The sequence below is a fragment of the Pundamilia nyererei genome, unplaced genomic scaffold (assembly GCF_000239375.1).
Source record: "Pundamilia nyererei isolate P.nyererei 1_Seehausen unplaced genomic scaffold, PunNye1.0 scaffold00004, whole genome shotgun sequence".
Lineage (NCBI taxonomy): Eukaryota > Metazoa > Chordata > Actinopteri > Cichliformes > Cichlidae > Pundamilia > Pundamilia nyererei.
Genome location: NW_005187405.1, coordinates 3,692,869 through 3,711,802, shown reverse-complemented (window position 1 = coordinate 3,711,802; position 18,934 = coordinate 3,692,869). Strand labels below are relative to the sequence as shown.

Genomic DNA, 18,934 nt, shown 5'->3' with positions numbered 1-18,934 from the left:
GCGATGAAGAACAACTAATGTGTATTTACCCAAAATACCCAAAGTGTGGACATCCAAGTACCGTTGATCATTACTCAGGATTAATATTTTAATGCAAAAATATTATACATTTTTATAGATAGCTGGGAGATGACCATAAACTGCATCTTTGACAGATGATGTTACATTGTTTCTGTCACCAGTCTCTTTCCTCTAAGCACAACTGCTGTAGCTGGAAGAAACTTAAGTACAGGAGCTGTGAGGAGGTGGTGGTGACAAAAATTTGCATCGATTTTTTGCTTAAGTAACTCTGAGCATAAGCTGCAGTTGTTATGTTATGATCTATTTGTTATGTAATTGAAGGTAATGAGGTAAGCAGACTGGCTTTCTTGCACCTAAACTTTAAGAATAAATTGGCTGCAGTTGTTTAGATTATATATTTTTTTCACGTTGTTATGGAAACTGCCTGCCTACGCCTGCTATAGTCCTGTGCTGTAAAGGAGTTTCTGCCTCTACTTCTCTCTACCAGAGCGGTATCTGTCCAGCACATGCATACATCAAATGGGCCATCACTGCAAGAGAGATGCTCTGCAGGATGCAGCATCTCTGTTGCAGTTTCATGTTCTGCTTTCTGCTTTTGTGGCGCTCAAAGAAAAACCAGTCCTGTAACAGTAAATGGTCTAGTTTGCTCTAATTGACCAGTTACTCTGATTTCTCTGTTACTTTGATTTCTCTAACAGACAGCAGTATAATCGAATGAAAGAGGGTTGAACCTTTGCAGACATTCTGAGAGCAGAGTTTACAAAATGAACCTGTAAATGGCTATATTCAGAAAATAAAATTAAGAAGCAGAAACGTGATCCTTAATGGGATACAGCAATCCAAAATACAGTCAGTTGGTTGTTGTGCTGGCCAAACAGTCTGTGCAAATATAGCAGACGTATATAAAGTTGAAGAAGATGGATGGATGGATGGATGGATGTTATTTGGTTGTAAAAATAAACCCTCCATATTTTACTGAGGAAGATGCTACGATTCCTGCTGTTCACAAATTTTACCCCATTTTACGTCAAGTTCAATTAGTTTAAAGGAGGAGGGATACAGTTCTGATGTTCAACTATCTACAGACATTATAAAAGAGAAAATTCTGTTGTGCAAAATAAAAGCAGCAGAGGAGGAGAGGCATTTCTTGGATGCACTAGCTGTGTAGTAAAGTCACCAAGAGATTATACTTGCTAGCTGGACCGTACATGTTGATTTGTTCTTCATGAGTGAAGCGCACAACCAAAGTGTTTTTTCCTCATGATGCCTTCACTGTGGGCAGTCTTGATTCGCAACATCATTTGTCTGTGCAAATACTGTTCTGTCTGGTGCTGCTGACCTGGAGCAGAAGCAGCTTTGTTATTTGTTTTAATAAAGCTACAGTCACGGTCAGTTGTCCCAAAGACAAGGACCAGACCTATGACCACACACAGTTAGCTGCTGTCTTCAAAACCACTGCGATCTATCAAGACGGTGATGACACGGCAATAAGATGGAGAGTCTGCTATCAGCCAAGCTGGCAGTTACATATAATCTGTCACTGATAACACAGCAGTCAGCTGTCCTAAATCACTGAATATCACAAATGCTGCCAACTGCTAGAAATAAATGATCATGTTATGTATTATAGTAATTGATTTGTATTAATATTTATTTAATACAAATTAAATGAATGGTAAACAGACTCCAGCCAGCATCTCATGGATTTCTTCAAGAAATAGTGATCGCAGTAGTCCCAGACTTACAGGCGCTTACATAGCAATCTTGCATTTATACAGTGTAGGGATATAGCCACGGTGCAACCAGTTGGCAACCACCTGAGTTGAACCCCCCATTGCAAACAGATGTGTTGTAGGTGTGCGGTGCTCATCAGTGCAGATTAACTCTGATCAAATCAATAAGATGGTGTGACTGACCCATAAAGAACACTCAGGCGCTGTGCTTCTTAACGCTGTATCTTATGTTTATTGGGGTTAGGATAGCTAAACGAAGCAAAAGAGAGTCTAAATGTAGGGAACAGAGGAGCCTTTCCCGAGCTACATCATCAGACACGATCATGTGTTTAGGAACTGACTCAGTCCAAATGGGTTCTGCACATCACTGATGATCCTCTGTTAGACTTTATGTGTCCCAACAGAGAAGCATTTGGGTTAAAGTTCAACTCTTCTTTTCTAGCTGTCATCGTAGCTGAACAAACCTTTCTAAAAAGAACAAATGCAGCTGTTGTTAAGAAATGCCACCTCATGTGTTGAAAACGGCCCTAATCATACACCAACTTCTTAAACTGTCACTCAGTCATCTGATCTAAGTTCCTCAGGTGCTATTATTGTGTCTTGTAATATTTAGCAGCTTTCCTGTGCTACTGGCCCACTGAATGGACTGGACTGTGTTAGTGTGCTACGGGGACCTCCACCGGGCTGTCCTGTCCGCCTTCCAAGTCCCACGAGAGACCCCTTCAGCAGCCAGACACACTGGCCCATTTTACTTCCTTTTCAGCCTCCTTCCTTCTCTGCCTCACTTGCGGTTTCTGCTTTCTTCTTCAGCTACTGCCAGGTGCCTTATCCCTGGCTTGCCATTAAAAGGGAGAGGAAGAACTATTGATGGAGCTGTTTCTGTTTTGGCTCTTGGTTATTCAGAATATATGTCAGCGTGCATTGATGTTTACATTTCCTTCTGTCAACGTAAGGCTTAAAAGGAACGGTTAAAGCAGCAAAAACGTTAGCTGCCGTGCAAATGGCATTAAAATTAAAATGTGTTGTGAGATTTAGCGAATAAGAAAACAGAGATGTAGAGGGTGTGAAAAGGAGTGAACCACAAAAGCGAGGGGAACACCCTCCCTCCTCTTGTTCTGCCGTCTTCTAAACGTGTCACTGTACCAGGCGCTCACGTTTTGCTCCAGTTTCTCTGCAGTTCTTATTTCCCCGAAGCTTTACAATTTTTTTTCCAACTGTTCTGAAAGGCAGATGAGTTTATTAATCACACATTCGCTGACTCTGTGCCTTCCTATCCAAGTTTTTCTCAAAGTCTGCATCATTTATTTCATCATACCAAGCCAAGAATAGCAAACATCGCTTAATTAATTTAGCATTTTTGACCGCAGCAATGTTCTGCTGTGTATCTGCTATAAGCAGCGACCTCGCATGAGGCGTTTTTAGAGGAAGCTTTACAAAAATGAAACACAAAGCAAACGTTAATGCAGGCACACAAACGCAAGGGAAAAAGTGCATGAAAGGCAGCGCAGGGATGCTGGGAGCATAACAGTGGGCGGGTGTGGTTGTCTGATGAGTGTCTCCGTCTTTTTCCACCGGTGTGAAAAGTAGTTCAGTAATTAAAGCAAACCTCTGTCTGGTCCCCAGTGGAGAAGGGAAGGCAGGAAGGGTGAGGAGGCAGCAAGAGCTAAAGAAGAAATGGGAGATAAAAGCCCGAGATGGTTGTAGTGGATGAAAAGGAGAAGACACAGATGTTTTAATTTTAGCTCAGTGTGCCACGAGGAGAGAACTTGGCGTCCGAATTTGAAGATGCTGATTAATTAGACACGGGTCCACGCATTCACGGACACACACACACACACACACACTAATGCTAATATCACGTCTCAGAGCACGGATACGCCATTCAAATTTAGCCCGAAGACGAGTTTCCCTCATTTTTCAGCTTTCTTCAACATTGAAGAAGCCCTTTGTAAATGCATCAGCAGTGACCCAGTTCAGAGCTGCAGTTAGTATCAGATAATAGTGACTCCTTGTCTTTTATTGAACTCCTGCATACACCTAAAGTCAGTGCACTAATAAGGCTGTCGAGAAAACCTTCTGACACACAAGTGTGCTCGCCAGAGTGATTAAAAAAAAATGAAAGCCTTACATCTCAGATAAGTTTTTCTGTTTATTTCCACAGTAAATATTCAGTGTGCTTTTGCGTCGTTGGAGCTGTTTTCTCATATCAGGGCTGCTCGTTATCTGGACTTTTTTCACTTTCTCTCCTTGCCTAATGAAGGCGTGAGTTTCCCGTCGCCACCGCCTGGTGTTTTTGTTTTGAGAGGTGTCCCGCTTTGACCTACATATGTTACTGTGACCAGCACAAAACTTTCATCTCCATGGCAACACAAGGTATGAGAGGGAGAGATGCGCCTATTTGAAAGGCGTGCTCTTGTTGTTGTCGTCGTCTTGCCACTGTTGCTCGAGCCTCTGCGAGCCCGCCGCACAACCTGCACTCAGGTTTGTGTCAGAAAGGTGTTGAGTCATTTTGGAATCGGCGCAGCTCTTTGGCAGCGCATCACGAGCTGGAAGTACACACGCACATGTAGTCGAGCACAAACAAGCAGTTTTGTCCCAGCAAGCTAAAGGGGGTGTGTGGATGTGGAGGGAGAGAGCGGAAAAGAGGAGAAGGTTTCTGATGTATAATTTATCTGTGTAGTCAACGGGTGGAGGAGGCGATGCGGGGTGAGGAGGAGAGGAAAATTCAGGGGAGGATGGGTGGGTGGGTGAAAAGGAGGAAGGCGGAGATGAGGATGGGGAGAGGGAATCCAACATTGTCACGTTTTCCTCTGTTATCTATTGTTGCTCCAAGTACTGTAAGTTTCCCGGTGGGAATAAGGGGCTGTGCAAACGTTAAAGGCGTAATCAAATTTCTGCTTGTTTATTGTGTCATTTTTGTTCTTGTCATGTGCGCCAGTTCAACTCAGATAGAGCTGGACCTTCAGTCGCTGATATTTTCTGTTGTAGACAGAGTTTAAAGTTGCGCGTGCACATAAAACGAAGCTTCTTCGGAGCAGATGGTTCCTCATAGCAGCTGCACATTTGGCTCTTTAGAAGCAGGAGAGAAAGGGATGGATAAAACAGTGGATGGAGGGATGGAGGAAACAAAGCAGGCTGTTGCACCCCTGAAGGGAAGAGCAGATTTGCTTTGTTAGGAGACCCACATTGAGTAAGCCCCCCCCCCCCACACACACACACTTATTTTCTCTCCTGTCCTTCTTTTCCTCCACGCTTCTCTCACCCACGCCCTCTTCGTTTCTTCAAGACGTTTACACGTTTTTGCCATCCACATGCTTGGCTGCAGGCTTCGGGTGAGGTGAAATGGAAAGGAAGAGAGGCGGTAGATTTCAAATGCACATTCCTTAAGGGAGGGGGCTGCAGAGCTACATGATCCCAGTAAACAAGATGGGAGGGAAATTATGAAATATGATGCGAAAATATGACCTAAATAAAAACTGCACCTCCTCCCTGCTTTTTTTTAAATATGTTCGCCCCACTTCAAGTGTGTTTGTGTGTGTGTGTGTGGTTGGCGTGCCAGTGAATGTGCGGGTGTGTGTATGTGTTAACGGTACGTCTAAGGGAGACAGTAGGCTGTGGTCCATCCAGGTCTGTTGTCCAGAGATAGCGCTCTGTTGTTGTCTCTACCCACTGATCAGCTCTGCCTCACCCACAGTGAAGTGGGTGCACACACACTCAGGCATGCACAAAGCGCCACCTCCACCTCTGCCTGCCCCTCACTGTCCTACCCCCTTACTTCAGCTTCTACCCTCAGCTTGGAACAGATGGTGGCTTTTTTTAACTTAACAAGCATTTTGAGATGAACACGTTAATTGACACTCAGTTTCTTTATTCAGCACGCTCTCCTTCATTTTCAAAATCTGGCCTCCTACTTTATCCACGGTGCAACAAAGTATAACTTTTTTGTTGCTGGTGAATTTAAAGGTTGAAAGAAGAAAAAGGATAGGAATATAATACAGGTGTTATCAAATGACAGAAGTATAAGTTGTACATATTCCTGTTTGCATGGTGTTAAATAAAATTTCACTTGTAGATTCCTTACTTTCACATCAACCCTTAAACATTCTAAATTTCATCTCTCACATTTTATAGCTTCCATATTGAGTCCAGAGTTTTAATTTCTAATAGCAAGGAAAAACCTGAGAAATGGAGGTAGCATAGGATGAACTCCTCCCCCTTTCAGCTTCTTTTTATGTATGTAAACTCCTATGAAAACAATCAGTATATTTCTAAAGACATATGAAAATGATCACAGCAGTATCTTATATGCACTGTTGTTTCAGTCATTTTTAGTTGTTTTTTCCCTCACAGACATACAGTTGTATACATTAATAAAGTTCATCAGCTTTAAATTATTTGGATGCCATGTCAATCCTACAGTCACCAGAACCATCTAAGCCCCCCTTTTTCTGCTGAAATCCATCATGGCATTGATTAAATAAGGTGCTGGAAAAATTCCTCAGAGCTTTTGGTCCATGTTGGACATTTTCACTAAAATCTAGAGGTGGGAAAATCCCACTTGATCAGCAGTTTCTGAAACACTCAGACCAGCCTGTCCGGCACTAACAACCAGGCCATGTTCAAAGTCACTGGAATCACTTTTGTTCCCCATTCTCAGTTGGAATTTCAACAGATCTTCGTGACAGTGCATTGAGTTGCTGAGATGTCATTGGCTGATTAGATATTTGCATTAACAAGCAGTTGAACAGATGTACCGAACAATCTGTCTGCTGAGTGTACATTTAAATTGCAAATGTAACGCCAAAGACAGCAGGATAGCCTCACACCAAGAAAGTTCTGAGTTTGAATTCACCACCTGGCCGGGGCCTTTCTGTGTGGCATTTCTATGTTCTCGCTGTGCCTGCATGGGTTCTCTACAGGTACAGTCCAAAGACATGCACGTTAGTTATCTGGTTAATTTGGTTGTAGGTGTGAATGGTTTGTCTTTCGGTGTTAGCCCTGTAATGGCATTTCAACCTGTCCAGGGTGTACCCCACCTCTTGCCCTGTGACAGCCGAGCTAATGGATGGATGGAAGCCATCTACACTCACTAAATGATTTGGGAATTGCCAATTTCTGTGTTGGTTCGTAATTTTTAACAATTGTTTTTAATTGAAATGTTTACTAGAACTGATAAAATGAAAACATGAACAGCTATCAGAAAGAGATTGTTGTTGATGCACAAGAACAAGAAAGGATGAAGGTTGAAGTGTGTCTGGAAAACAAGGTCATTCTGTGAAGTCGTCCTCTCGCATGCAACCCACAGTAGCTCGTAATTTGTGGTATTTTGCATCAGCTGCATTATGCAAGGGTGCTGCCTGAGTATAGAGACAGGACGCAGGACAATTGCAGGCTAGCTGTGACCCACTGTTATAGTACTGGCACAAATTAATATTATAATAAATCTTCATTTGTGCAGACGTTTGCTTCCTTGCCTGCACCTCCGTTGAGTAATATCTAGAGAAGTTCAGGGCTCATGAGCAACTTAACATTTCCATCTCAGATGAACCCAGATTATGCAACTTAAAGGTCTTGCAGAGTGAAATCACAGTTATGACCACCTGTCACCCTGTCCTCATCTGACCACCAGAGACCATCAGTTATCTCATATACAGTATCTTTAGGCGAGTCTGAGCTTAGCGAGGAGAGACAATGGAGATAACCGAGGATATTGCAGCCCAGTGAGGACAGAAAGACAAAGCAGTGAATAGGAGAAATTCAGAGTGCGCACCTGGAGAAAGAAAGACTACTGAGTGAATAAAATGTCATTCTTCTTGGCTCCACAGCTTATCTTCTCTCTGACTAATGTGCAAAGGTCAGGCAGGGACTTAGACTGACATATACAAAGTTAATATTTCAAAGGTTTAAATAAGTTGATCTGTTTCTTCCAGTACCTAGATTCTTCAGGTTACATGTACCAGACTAATTCTTGTAGTTATCCAGGAAAAGGTTGACTGGTATTTCTCATATATATTTATTATATTTGTTCTTTTTTATTAAGAATATCTTTGTTACATCCCCTATTACTCTCATGCAAGATAATTATAAGACTTAATCTCATAAGCACAATATAGTAGTATGCAGTTCTAATGCATACAATACATATAAAACAAATAGTTTTTCTATTTGTTGTCGGTTGTATTTGAGTGTACACACACTGGCATGCATGATTTGCATAGCAAATCTTAAGAAAACAGTGATGCAATCAGCCAAAATGTTGACGTACAGAGGGAACTTTAGCAGTCTGCAGCGTTTCTTTCTGTTTCAACCACTCTGACTGACAATTTTTGAACAAGATATTTTATTTGGGGGAAGAAACTTAACTACTGTCTGCAGATACAGCTTACATGGCGGCTTGACAATCTGTTGAGATTTTAGCAGACAGGTAACACAGAATTATATTTTTCCTGCTCTAAAGCCCTCAGTGATGTCGTGGTCATAAGGCAGTTTTATTAGAGATGCCATGTTCAATCAAACCTTCTTCCACACTTATAAAATCTAAAATATGACCACATTTTAGATTCAGTCCCCTTAAAATATTTAAGTTTCCAGAACTCTCTCACTGGCTCTTGACATTTTTTAATTGACTAAAACAAAACCTGCATTTTATTCTCAAATCTTAGATGTTAGTTTGGCTGCATGTCATTTAATTTCAGTTATTATTAAATAGCACCAATTCACAACAACAGCTTTATATTGGAAGGTAAAAACCCTACAAAATTTAAAGAAACAACAACAATTACTCAACCACCTGTGAGCAAGCACTTGGTAGGAAAAACTCAATTTTAACAGGAAAACAGTCTCCAGTAGAACCAGACTCAGGGACAGGCAGCCATCTGCTGCTACTGGTTGGAGTGAAGGGGAAGAGAAGAGAGCATAGAGAGACAAGATAAAAGACACACTATGAGAGAAAGAGGATGAATTTAATATTTACTAATGATTAAATACAGTAGTTATGCATAACCAGACAGACAGGTAAAAGACCCGAGTGAAGAAGAAATGCTCATTGCATCATGGGAAGCCCCCAAAGTAAATACCTAATAAAATAGTTAAGTTACCATGTTTGTAAGATTTTTAGGACCAAGTAAAGACCTCAGTTTTATTTGAATTTAGACGTAGTAAATTAGATTTCATCCAGGCCTTTACATATTAGAATAGAGCTTTTCAAATAAAGAACCAAATGGGTCTTTGGTTGACTAATAGGCTAGGGTGAAAGATTGCAGTCACTCCTACTCCTCGACCTGTGCTTTGAGGATTCTGACAGTTTATAGCCCTTTTCCACTTGTACCTACTCGGGTCGGCTCGGCAAGGCTCTACTTGGTTTTTAGGGTTTTAGATGGTAGTACCTGGTACCAAGTACTTTTTTAGTACCTATTCAGCTGGGATCCCAAGTTATCTGAGGCGATCCGAAAATGTGATGTAAACGGACTGCATACCACCAACTGGCTACTCAGTGGCGTTGCTCAATGAGTCATGAGAGCATCTCCTTCGCCAAAATCAAAACTGCCATTTTTGAAACCGTCGAGCCGAGTAGGTACTAGTGGAAATGGGCTATTAGTATGACTTTGAGGTGGCAATTCACTTAAACTAACATATTCATCCTGTACAGTTTCTGTATAGCAGAATAAATCAACATGTTAATCAATTATTAAATCATTTACTAACAGGGAATCAGAAGAGAGAGGCCTAATGTTAATAGAAGTCCTTTTTGAAGTTCATTGTACTTATAGGGTCAGTTTGGTTCATCAGTAAGCTTAACAAGACTACCTGGCCACAGTAAACTGTGCAAAATTGATCTTAATGGTGTTGCCAGAAATGTAAGCAGGTAATAGCTAACAAATTGTGTATGAATGTTGCAGGGATGCTAATTTTAGATTAGCACAATAAACTATGTGAATATGGAAAAGAGCTCCTTAAATATAACATTTAGGTTAATCCCATTTTAGATAAAGCTGCAAAGACACTGGAGACAGCGAAATGCATTTTAGCTCAAAACTTCCATCAGGACTGCCATAGCCAAAAGAAGATTATTTCCATCTGCTCTTATTTATATTTGGCACTGTGGCTCTGTCCTGATACCGCTCCACGCTTCAATGCCAATACGTGGAAAGCTTACAGCGGGAAGAGCAAGAGCAAGGAATCAGTTAAAAGCTGGTTTAAGTCAGGTTGAGCAGGGGTGCAGGTGGGTTACTCAGCAGCTTACAGATGACCAGATGTGAGTGGACTTAAGCAGCCTAAACATTGTTTTCTTCCTAGATTTATAAATTAGATGCATGGAAAGTATCAGCTGAGCCTTCAGCTGCATTGGGATCAACTGATATGCCAGGATTGTGGTGAAGTTTAACTTCATGGCCTGCGTGAACTGACGCTGTGCTCCATTTTCTTCTCTATGAACTCCCTCTAAGGAATGATAACAAAGAGATAAATTACCCAAAGGTGTCAGTGGGAGTACCTGGGAAATCTCATGGGAAACTTAACTCCGGATCTCATATTTCCTCTTTATACATTCAAGACACGTCAGGTGACTTGGACACAAGCTTCAACTGCCACGCTAAATAATTCAGAACAGGCTATGACCTGTTGGTGTGTGTGTGGGGGTAGGTGTGTGTGGGTCCATGCGTGTCATTGTGTGTTTGTGTATCTCAGCTGTGTTTTCAGGTGTGTTTGTGTATTTTGGGGCAGCACTTCAGTAGTGTGTGAAAATGAATACTACCACAGTGGTTTCCCCTGTCCTCTTGGAGGAACCCTGTGTCCTACTTGGGATCAGCTTACAGATGTTTGACAAAGAGTGGACGGACTGAAAAGAGCCTCCTTGTTTTTCTGACTGCATTGTCATATAAATCCCAGTTTATCCATCTGTTAATTCCAATGTGTGACTCCTTGTGTTTGTTGCTTTTTTCTCCACTTGTCCTGAAGAAATGAGATTCTGTTTTTGTGTGTGTGATTAACATCATGTCAGAGCTGCTGCCATGCACGAGCTGATTTGCATATAGACTTTATATAAATATGACTCAATTCACTGAGAGCATCATCCTCCTCCTCATGAGGATTTTCAGTGTATGCATTCATACAGGCCCATGCTGAGTGTGAGAATCTGGGTTAGTAATGTATCTTGTAAACACAAAGGGTAATTTGATGTATGACTAATGTATTACATTGTGTAAAATGACCTGAAACATCAGATAATTTATTGCCATCCTCTAACTGCCAGCCTCACTGTCAAACAGTGGGTATTACAGTAGTTATAGCTGACTCGTTTGCTGTAGTTCAGTGTCTTCTTGGGCTGCAGTGACATCAGTCACCTGTGACATAAGATTCTGGAGTTACACTCCAAAGGCACAGAGTGCAGCCATACATCTCAATGTCATGAATAATGTCTGAAGTGATGAAGTCAAGAGGATGTTAACTCGCACTGCAGTTCAGTGAAATGCGAGTCGCACTTTGGCGTAAAGTTAAATGTGACAGCCAAGGGACTTTCTGAGAAAACTGTGCAGTATTAAAGGAACATTTATATGATACACAGGAAGTTTCCTTTGGCAACAGTTACTTCCAAGCATCAGCTAGGTCAGTGTGGGTGGTTCTGTTTGAAAGAGCAGCAAAAGCTCGAGAGGTGGAGGTGGCAAAAATCACAAGTTGCTTCAATAAATGTCAATTGTTTTTGATAAGTTGTACTCCATGGATTCTACCCATTTCTACAATATATTACCAAAAGTATTCACTCACCCATTCAAACCATTGATTTCAGGGTTCCAATCACGCCTATGGACACAGGTCTGTAAAGTCAAGCACCTAGGCATGCAGATTGCTTTCACAAACATTTGTGAATGAATGGGTCGCTCTCTCAGGAGCTCAGTGAATTCCAGTTATGAAAATATCTTGCTACTAATTATTCCACAGTCAAATGTTAGTGGTAATGTAACAAAGAGGAATGACAGCATCTCAACCATGAATTGGAAGGCCACATGAAATCACAGAGCAGGGTCAGTGGATGCTGAGGCTCACGGTGCGCAGGTGTCATCAACTTTCTGCAGACGTCCAAACTCCGTGCGGACTCCAGATTAGCTCAAGAACAGTTCATAACGAGCTTCATGGAAGGGGTTTCCATGGTCGAGCAACTGCATCCAAGCCTTCATCACAAGCACAATACAAATTGTAAAGTACACCGCTACTCGATGACTCTAGAGCAGTGGAGATGTGTTGTCTGGAGTGACGACTCACACGTCTCCATCTGGTAATGTGATGAATGAGTCGGGGTTTGGTGGTTGCCAGGACAACGGTACTTGTGTGACTGCATTGTGACAGGAGTAAAGTTTGGTGGAGGGTAGATTATGGTGTGGGGTTGTTTTGCAGGAGTTGAGCTCGGTCCCTTAGTTCTAGTAAAAGGAACTCTTAATGCTTCAGCATACCAAGACACTTTGGACTATTTCACACTCTTAACTTTGTGGGAACAGTTTGGTAATGGCCCCTTCCTGTTCCAACATCTCTGTACACCAGTCCACAAAGCAATGTCCCAAAAGACATGGATGAGCGAGTTTGGAGTGGAAGAACTTGACTGGCCTTCACAGAGTCCTGACCTAAACCTGAAAGAACAGCTTTGGGATGAATTAGAGCGGAGACTGTGAGCCAAGCCTTCTCGTCCAACATCAGTCTGACATCACAAATGCCCTTCAGGAAGGATGGTCAGAAATTCCCATAAACACTCATAAACCTTGTTTATATCATAATAAACCACAGGTTCATAAGTGTGCGAAGGCAGACTAGCAAATACTTTTGGCAGCATAGCATATTTGAGGTTCTCTTTGGAAGGGATATATATAGGCTTGAATATCAAAAACTCCAAGATACTCTTTTCAAAATAAAATTAAAATGTCTTTATTTTCACAACAAGGTTATGTAAAAACTCCAACGCAGTTTGGCACACAGGCCCACATCAGGGAATAAAATAGAGTCCATGAATCAACTAAATATTTTCTATTAATATTTCACCAAAAAGGGCCTTCCACGCGGTGTGTTCTACTAATAGCAAGCTTCCACCTAAGGGTGAAGCCAGTGAAGCCCCACCAACAGGAGATGTCTTCAAAGAGCCCAGATAGATAATAACATCAAGTCAAACATTCATCCAAATTCATTTCATGTCAAACTATAAGAACACAGTAAAACATTTACTGGGGCCATTTGCGTTCTTGATAAATGTTTTGAAGAGAAACATGATTGAAACCAGTCATGTTTGTGTGCTAAGTGGAAACAGCTGTGAGCTAACATGTTCACCATTCCTACTGTGTAGACGGGGGGAAGGCAGCAGTGGTGTGTTTGCCATCTTGTTTTCATTTTTTATTTCTTGCTTCAGTTAACTCATCTTTGAGAAACACTGAAGTCTGGATCCTGCGCTTCCCGACTGGCTGACAGTTATTTCAGCCTAGCTTAGTTTAGCTTTGTCAGGAAGACAACTAGTGCAGTTGCTTTTACCCAAAATGTTGTAAATCTGAACATAAAAAGGTTTCAGTTTTAAATACGTTTATCTTGTGTCCCTCATCTGGAACATCTTCTTCACTTTCTTGTTTCTTTGCCTTACATGACATATTTTACCCCATATCCAACATCCCCTCCACTCTTCCTCTCATTTTTCCTCTGTGTCACAGTGAAAAGTGAATAATTCATATATAGGCTGCATGCTGGTGGAGATGAATCATGTGAAAAGAGCAGGATACACGTGCTCCTCTGAGAGCAACTCTCAAAAGACCCCAGCAGTATATGAGGATTGGCTCCACGCTCTGTCACAGTACTGTACAGACCTCAGCCACTCCATCCCAGCTTGCATGACAGTCACACGTGAGCTCAACACCAGCTTCTCTGCCCTCAGTGGCAAGAAGCCACCCAGAAAGACCACGAAGTAGCTTCTCTCTGCATTGTCTTTTCAGTAGATGTCTGTGTGTTCAGGCAGATATCATAACCTGTTTATCTAATAGTTGTTTTCATTCTCAAAATGAATTTAGGACAAACTCAGATCATTTTTAGGTCAAATTAAAAATCGGGACCAACAGGTTAGGTCCAAAGCTTTTTTTCTCCAATGGGCCGCATATTTCTGGGGATGCCCAGGCCTGTTTTGGAGCAATCTTTCTTGGGCTTATAGGAGAACACAGTTGACGCACACATGCACATGTACCATTAACACGAAGTCTCACAGCTAGATCTGTAAACACTGACAGTATTCAATCACAATTCACACCAGGGATGTCAACCTCATTTTACATTGTGGGCCACATTCAGACTACTTTAACCTTAAGTGTCCTGAACCAGCGACGCGTGATATTGTGTAAAATTACAGACTGTCAGACTGTCCCATCATTATAAAATATACAATTTATTTAATTAAACTTTTTATGCAAATCCCCTGTAAAAACAGCAAATAGTGAAAAATAGGAACTGTCTGTCACTTAATTGTTTCTTACTTAATTGAGGGGGGTTCTTTATCAATAGAAAAAGCTTTAAAGGTCATGAAAATATCCCCTCCTTCACATTTTCCAGAGCACCCCCCCACCCGCGGCTGAATCATCAGTAACAGTTTTGTTTGGAGTTTAAGAGACAAATTACTGAACTATCTTCTGATGTCATATCAGATAATAGATTTAAGAAAGCTGCTGCAGACTTGTAATATTTCTCCTGCAATCTGTTATTCACCCTGTTGACATGTTTGATTTATGGAACACAGAAAAAAAGCTCAGTTTGTGTCTACACAGAGTTCTGCGAGTTGTGTCTCTTTACTCCCACACACACTTATGTCTCTGGAGAAACTCTCTGCTAATGTCTAACTAAATGTGCGTGTGTGTCTTTATACTCCTGCTTGCCTGAGCTCTGCCTCTTGTGAAACTTGCCGTGTCCTGATGCACACGTGTATCCCTCGCAAAGGATAAACACTGGTATGGTGAGAGAATCAAAGTAGCAATTATTCATATGCAGGGACCCTCTAAGTTTTCATCCTGTCACACTGTGTTATCAGACCGCGTGACTAAGCAGCAGCCACTGTAGACTGAGAAGCTCAGTGCTTAAAGTCTGCTCTGTCAGTTTGAGATAATTTGGTATTTGACAGATGTAACAGATGGGTGACATGTTAGGGGAAAAGCTTAACCTTTCACTCCTACAGTGAGAGGATCAGCTGGCTCTATAGTGTCCCTTCAGAGGTAATGGTCACTGCACATCAATACAAAGTTGTTCTGAATGGTCACTTTTATCCTGCGATGCAACACTTCTGTCCTGATCACAGTGGCCTCTGTCTAAATGACACTATCCTCCACCCACAGGGGTTGAGGTGGTTTGATGAGGATGAAAATGATGTAAATCGTGCACTTTGAACTTCACAGTCACTGATCGTTAACCTAGCCAAACACATATGGGAGGTTTTGGACTCCCAAGACTCACATCATCCCAGTAGAGTCGAAAAGACTTGGCGAATCTCTAGCAGCGTGTGGTTGACAAACTTTACCGAGACACTTCTTTTTTTCTTTTGTGCCTGTCAGTGTAATTAAAATTCAAGGTGTATAACAAAGAAGCAGCAGCCACAGAGAGATGTTATGACTCAGATTTGAATTCACTTTAGAAGATTGCTTCTCCCACACCGTTACTTTGAGAAAAAAAAAAAGATTATCTCAGGTTTTATTTTCCAAGCTCCAGCCTTCTTTTATAATAACATTGTACCCATCATAGTAATGATGATCACTCAGTCAGATGCATACTTTCTAAACAAAAAACGAGGGTTTGTTTAGAAAGTCTAGCTTTGCAGAAAATGCATGTAATTGTCTTAGCAAGCCTACGCAGAGATGGGCATTATGCAACCACCAAGTCGCTGAGAGGCTTACAGAGTAAAACGCCTTGTGCGCATTAGAGCAACCTGATTGGCTGATCCATCCAATAGTTTTTCTTTAAATCACAGAGACATGAATCTTTGAGAAAGTTATTTTTTAAATTCACAGGAATATTTCACTAGAATGCACTCAAGACACCATCAAAGGTCTAGTACACTTAGTGCAGCCTAAAGCAGTGCTCTTAAAGCGTTCTCCTCAATAGCGTTCCTGCTGCAGAGTACCTTGTCTTATCAACCAACTAACTAGATATCGGTCCACATTATGCCACGCTGAGCCCAAAGCAGCTGACTTCCTGCGAGGACTATGATTGAATCCTTGGAAGCTGTTCCTTTGCCTTTGCCTAAAGGTTTAAAGCATGTACCAGATAATTGAAACGTCCACTTTAAATATTATCATTATCTTTGTTGCATATCACTGTCCTGTCCCTGCCTTCCCATTGCACCTGCCTCTTGGCTAAAAACTAAATAATCCTACAAAATAAAATAATTCCAAGTTTTTCTATTTACATAAATCATGAAGATTCATTGCCCAGCATCATCAAATACTTATTAGTCAGGTGGTAGTGACCGTGTTGAAAATTATGATTATGATGTGTGTCTTGGTGGTAATGTAGGATGTGCTTGTTTGTCCCAATAAGGTTCTCCTGCTTTTTCTTTGCCTTCTTAGATCAGCCGCTGCCTGAAACCTGGAGGTCGGTTTGTCTCCGTTACCTTCGCCCAGCCTTTTTTCAGGAAACGGCTCTATGCCCGTACGGAATATAAATGGTCCATCAAACATCAAAGTTATGGAGAAGGCTTTGAATATTTTGTGTATGTCATGACCAAAGGGGAGAAGCTCAGCCCGGAAGATGCAGCTCTGGAGAAAAAGCTGCTGCAGGACACCGAATCTCCACCAACCAGGATTACTACAATAACAAATGATGATAAGGAAGACTTCCTGGCTAATATTGACCTGTAGGGTGACTCTGATATGTAGGATTGCCTTTATAAGTAATCTTTATATTGTGATTTTTTGCAACGGGAAACTGTTAACCAAATTTCTGGCCTTACTGTTTTTATGTATTTATTAAGAATTTGTAAGGAGTAACTATTTTATACTGTTTGATGTACTAGATATTAGTTTTAAAGTCAAATTTTATCAAGATACCGATATATATTTGGATAAATGTTCTGCAAATGTAATTAAGATGTTGTAAAGATAAGAGAACTGCTGTATAAATGGTAATTGAAATCCATATTTTATCTAAAAGTTTGAGACAAAATCCTGCGTCTGACCAGATGTATTCACAATAGTTTAATAGACAAATGTGTGCCTTTTGTCGTTTTGAAAACATGATTAACAAATGTTACTCTTAATACATTTCTCATTTGCAAAGAAAAAGAAATGGCTAACTGATCTGTTGTCTCAATTCTTCACGGCTCAGATTCAACAAGGTGCTGGAAACATTCGTCAAATCCCATCTCAGAGTTGCTCTGTTGGATTGAGATCTGATGACTGTGGAGGCCACAGCAGCACCATCACCACCCTGAACTGTTAACAGAAGGCAGGATGGATTCATGCTTTCATGATGTTTACACCAAATTCTGACCCCACCATTCAAATGTTACAGTCCAAATCGAGGCTCATCAAACCAGGCAAAGTTTTCCAGTCTCTTATTTTCTAGTTATATTAAGACTTTTTGAACAACTGGCACCCAGTGTGGTCTTCTGCTGCTATAGCCCATGTGCTTCAGAGATGCTCTTCTGCATACCTTGGTTGTAATGAGTGCTTCTTTGAGTTGTTGTTCCTGTCAGCTTGAAGCAGTCTGGCTATTCTTCTCTGACCTCTTGCATCAACGAGGCATTTTGACCCACAGAACTGCCGCTTACTGGAAACTTTCTCTTTGCCTTCTCGTACATACAAGAAAAGAGTGGGAAAATCTTGTGATTTCCCAGATTCGGGCAGATTAAAGCTAGGACACGAATAATTTGGAGCTCTCACTTTTGCACCATTAAGTGTGATTTCTATCAAGAGTAAGTTTGCCTTTATTCCAAAGATTTGGACATTATGAGAGAGAGACAAGACAGTTGGACGCAGAGGAATCGCAAAGACAGTTTTATTGTCCTTTAGGTGATAAAATTTGATTTAAAATATAGAAAATATGATCCAGTGATGACTTAACTGCTGTGCACACAGGTAGACTCACTGAATGTCTCTCACTGTCTTAGACCATATAGAAAGAAAATAATAGAAACAAATGTCTCTCAGTGAACAGCGATGATTGATAACCACCTTCACCTTTTCTCATAATTACAACATCAGGAACTTGTAATTACGAGAAAATTGTTATACTTGTAACAGAGCTGGCTTTCCTGTCATTATGAGATACAGAAGACACATTCGAATTATGTAAGATAAGACTTCCTATTTGAATGTGGAGAATGCGCTTCCACAGGAAACCAAGTAACCGTCCTGCCTCTGAGGCGGACTTTTGTTCATTTTTAACATGTTTATTGCTGCGTCAATTAGTGTAATTATGACATCATCAAGAAGGATTTGTTCATAGGTTAACTGTGACTCATGGTGCGACTTCTTTCTGTGTTAATATGTTCCGTCTGTGCTGCTACTACACCAGCTTCGGCTCTTCTTCAGTTCGTAATTGAAACTTTTATCATTTATAAACCAATTTCACATCCCAGTGTCATGCCTGTCTCGACAATATATCAGGATAGTTCAGCGATCTCTGCATTCTGGAGTGCAGTGCTAGTCTGCCAATGTTATGCAGATTGCAAGACAAGCTGGCATGTCTAGACGTAGTGCATACCAACAGCAGCAACAGCCTGCATGTAAAGTAACTATTAGAGTCTATCAATATGTCAGTCACAGTCTCCCCTTTCTGTTGGGGTTGTTTGCATGAGCCCCGTGTCTGCTTTAGATTCCAGACAATTGCTGCTAATGGAGATATGCATATTTGACACACCTTTGTGCACATACAAATGTACATACAAGTAATAGCTTGCCCTGCGTGCTATTTGTTGAGGATACATGAGATGAAGTGCAGGTCCTATGATCTCTACTGCTTAAATATAGACAGGAGAGAGAGGGGAGCGAGAGCACCAGGCGTGCAGACAGACAGGAAGGCTGGTGACTGGAGGGGGGACCACATTAATAAAGTAGAAATCATTTATTTTTAATTCTCCACTGAGATCTAATTACTGCCTATTTTTAAAACGTGGAGGAAAAAAGAGGTGTGTGATTTTTTTTTTCTATGCCTTTGTGTTCAATCTGGTTTTTTTTGTTGTT

General features: G+C 41.2%; 1 protein-coding gene across 1 annotated transcript in view; it reads left to right on the top strand.

Annotated features, from left to right (window-relative positions):
- Positions 1-17,034, top strand: part of ece2a (endothelin converting enzyme 2a) — a 98,920-nt gene extending 81,886 nt beyond the window's left edge. Inside the window, exon 3 of the mRNA XM_005721224.1 lies at positions 16,319-17,034. Coding sequence (XP_005721281.1) covers positions 16,319-16,609 — 291 coding nt within the window. The 3' untranslated portion in view covers positions 16,610-17,034. The remainder of the gene's footprint in view (positions 1-16,318) is intronic.
- The last annotated feature ends 1,900 nt before the right edge of the window (positions 17,035-18,934 follow it).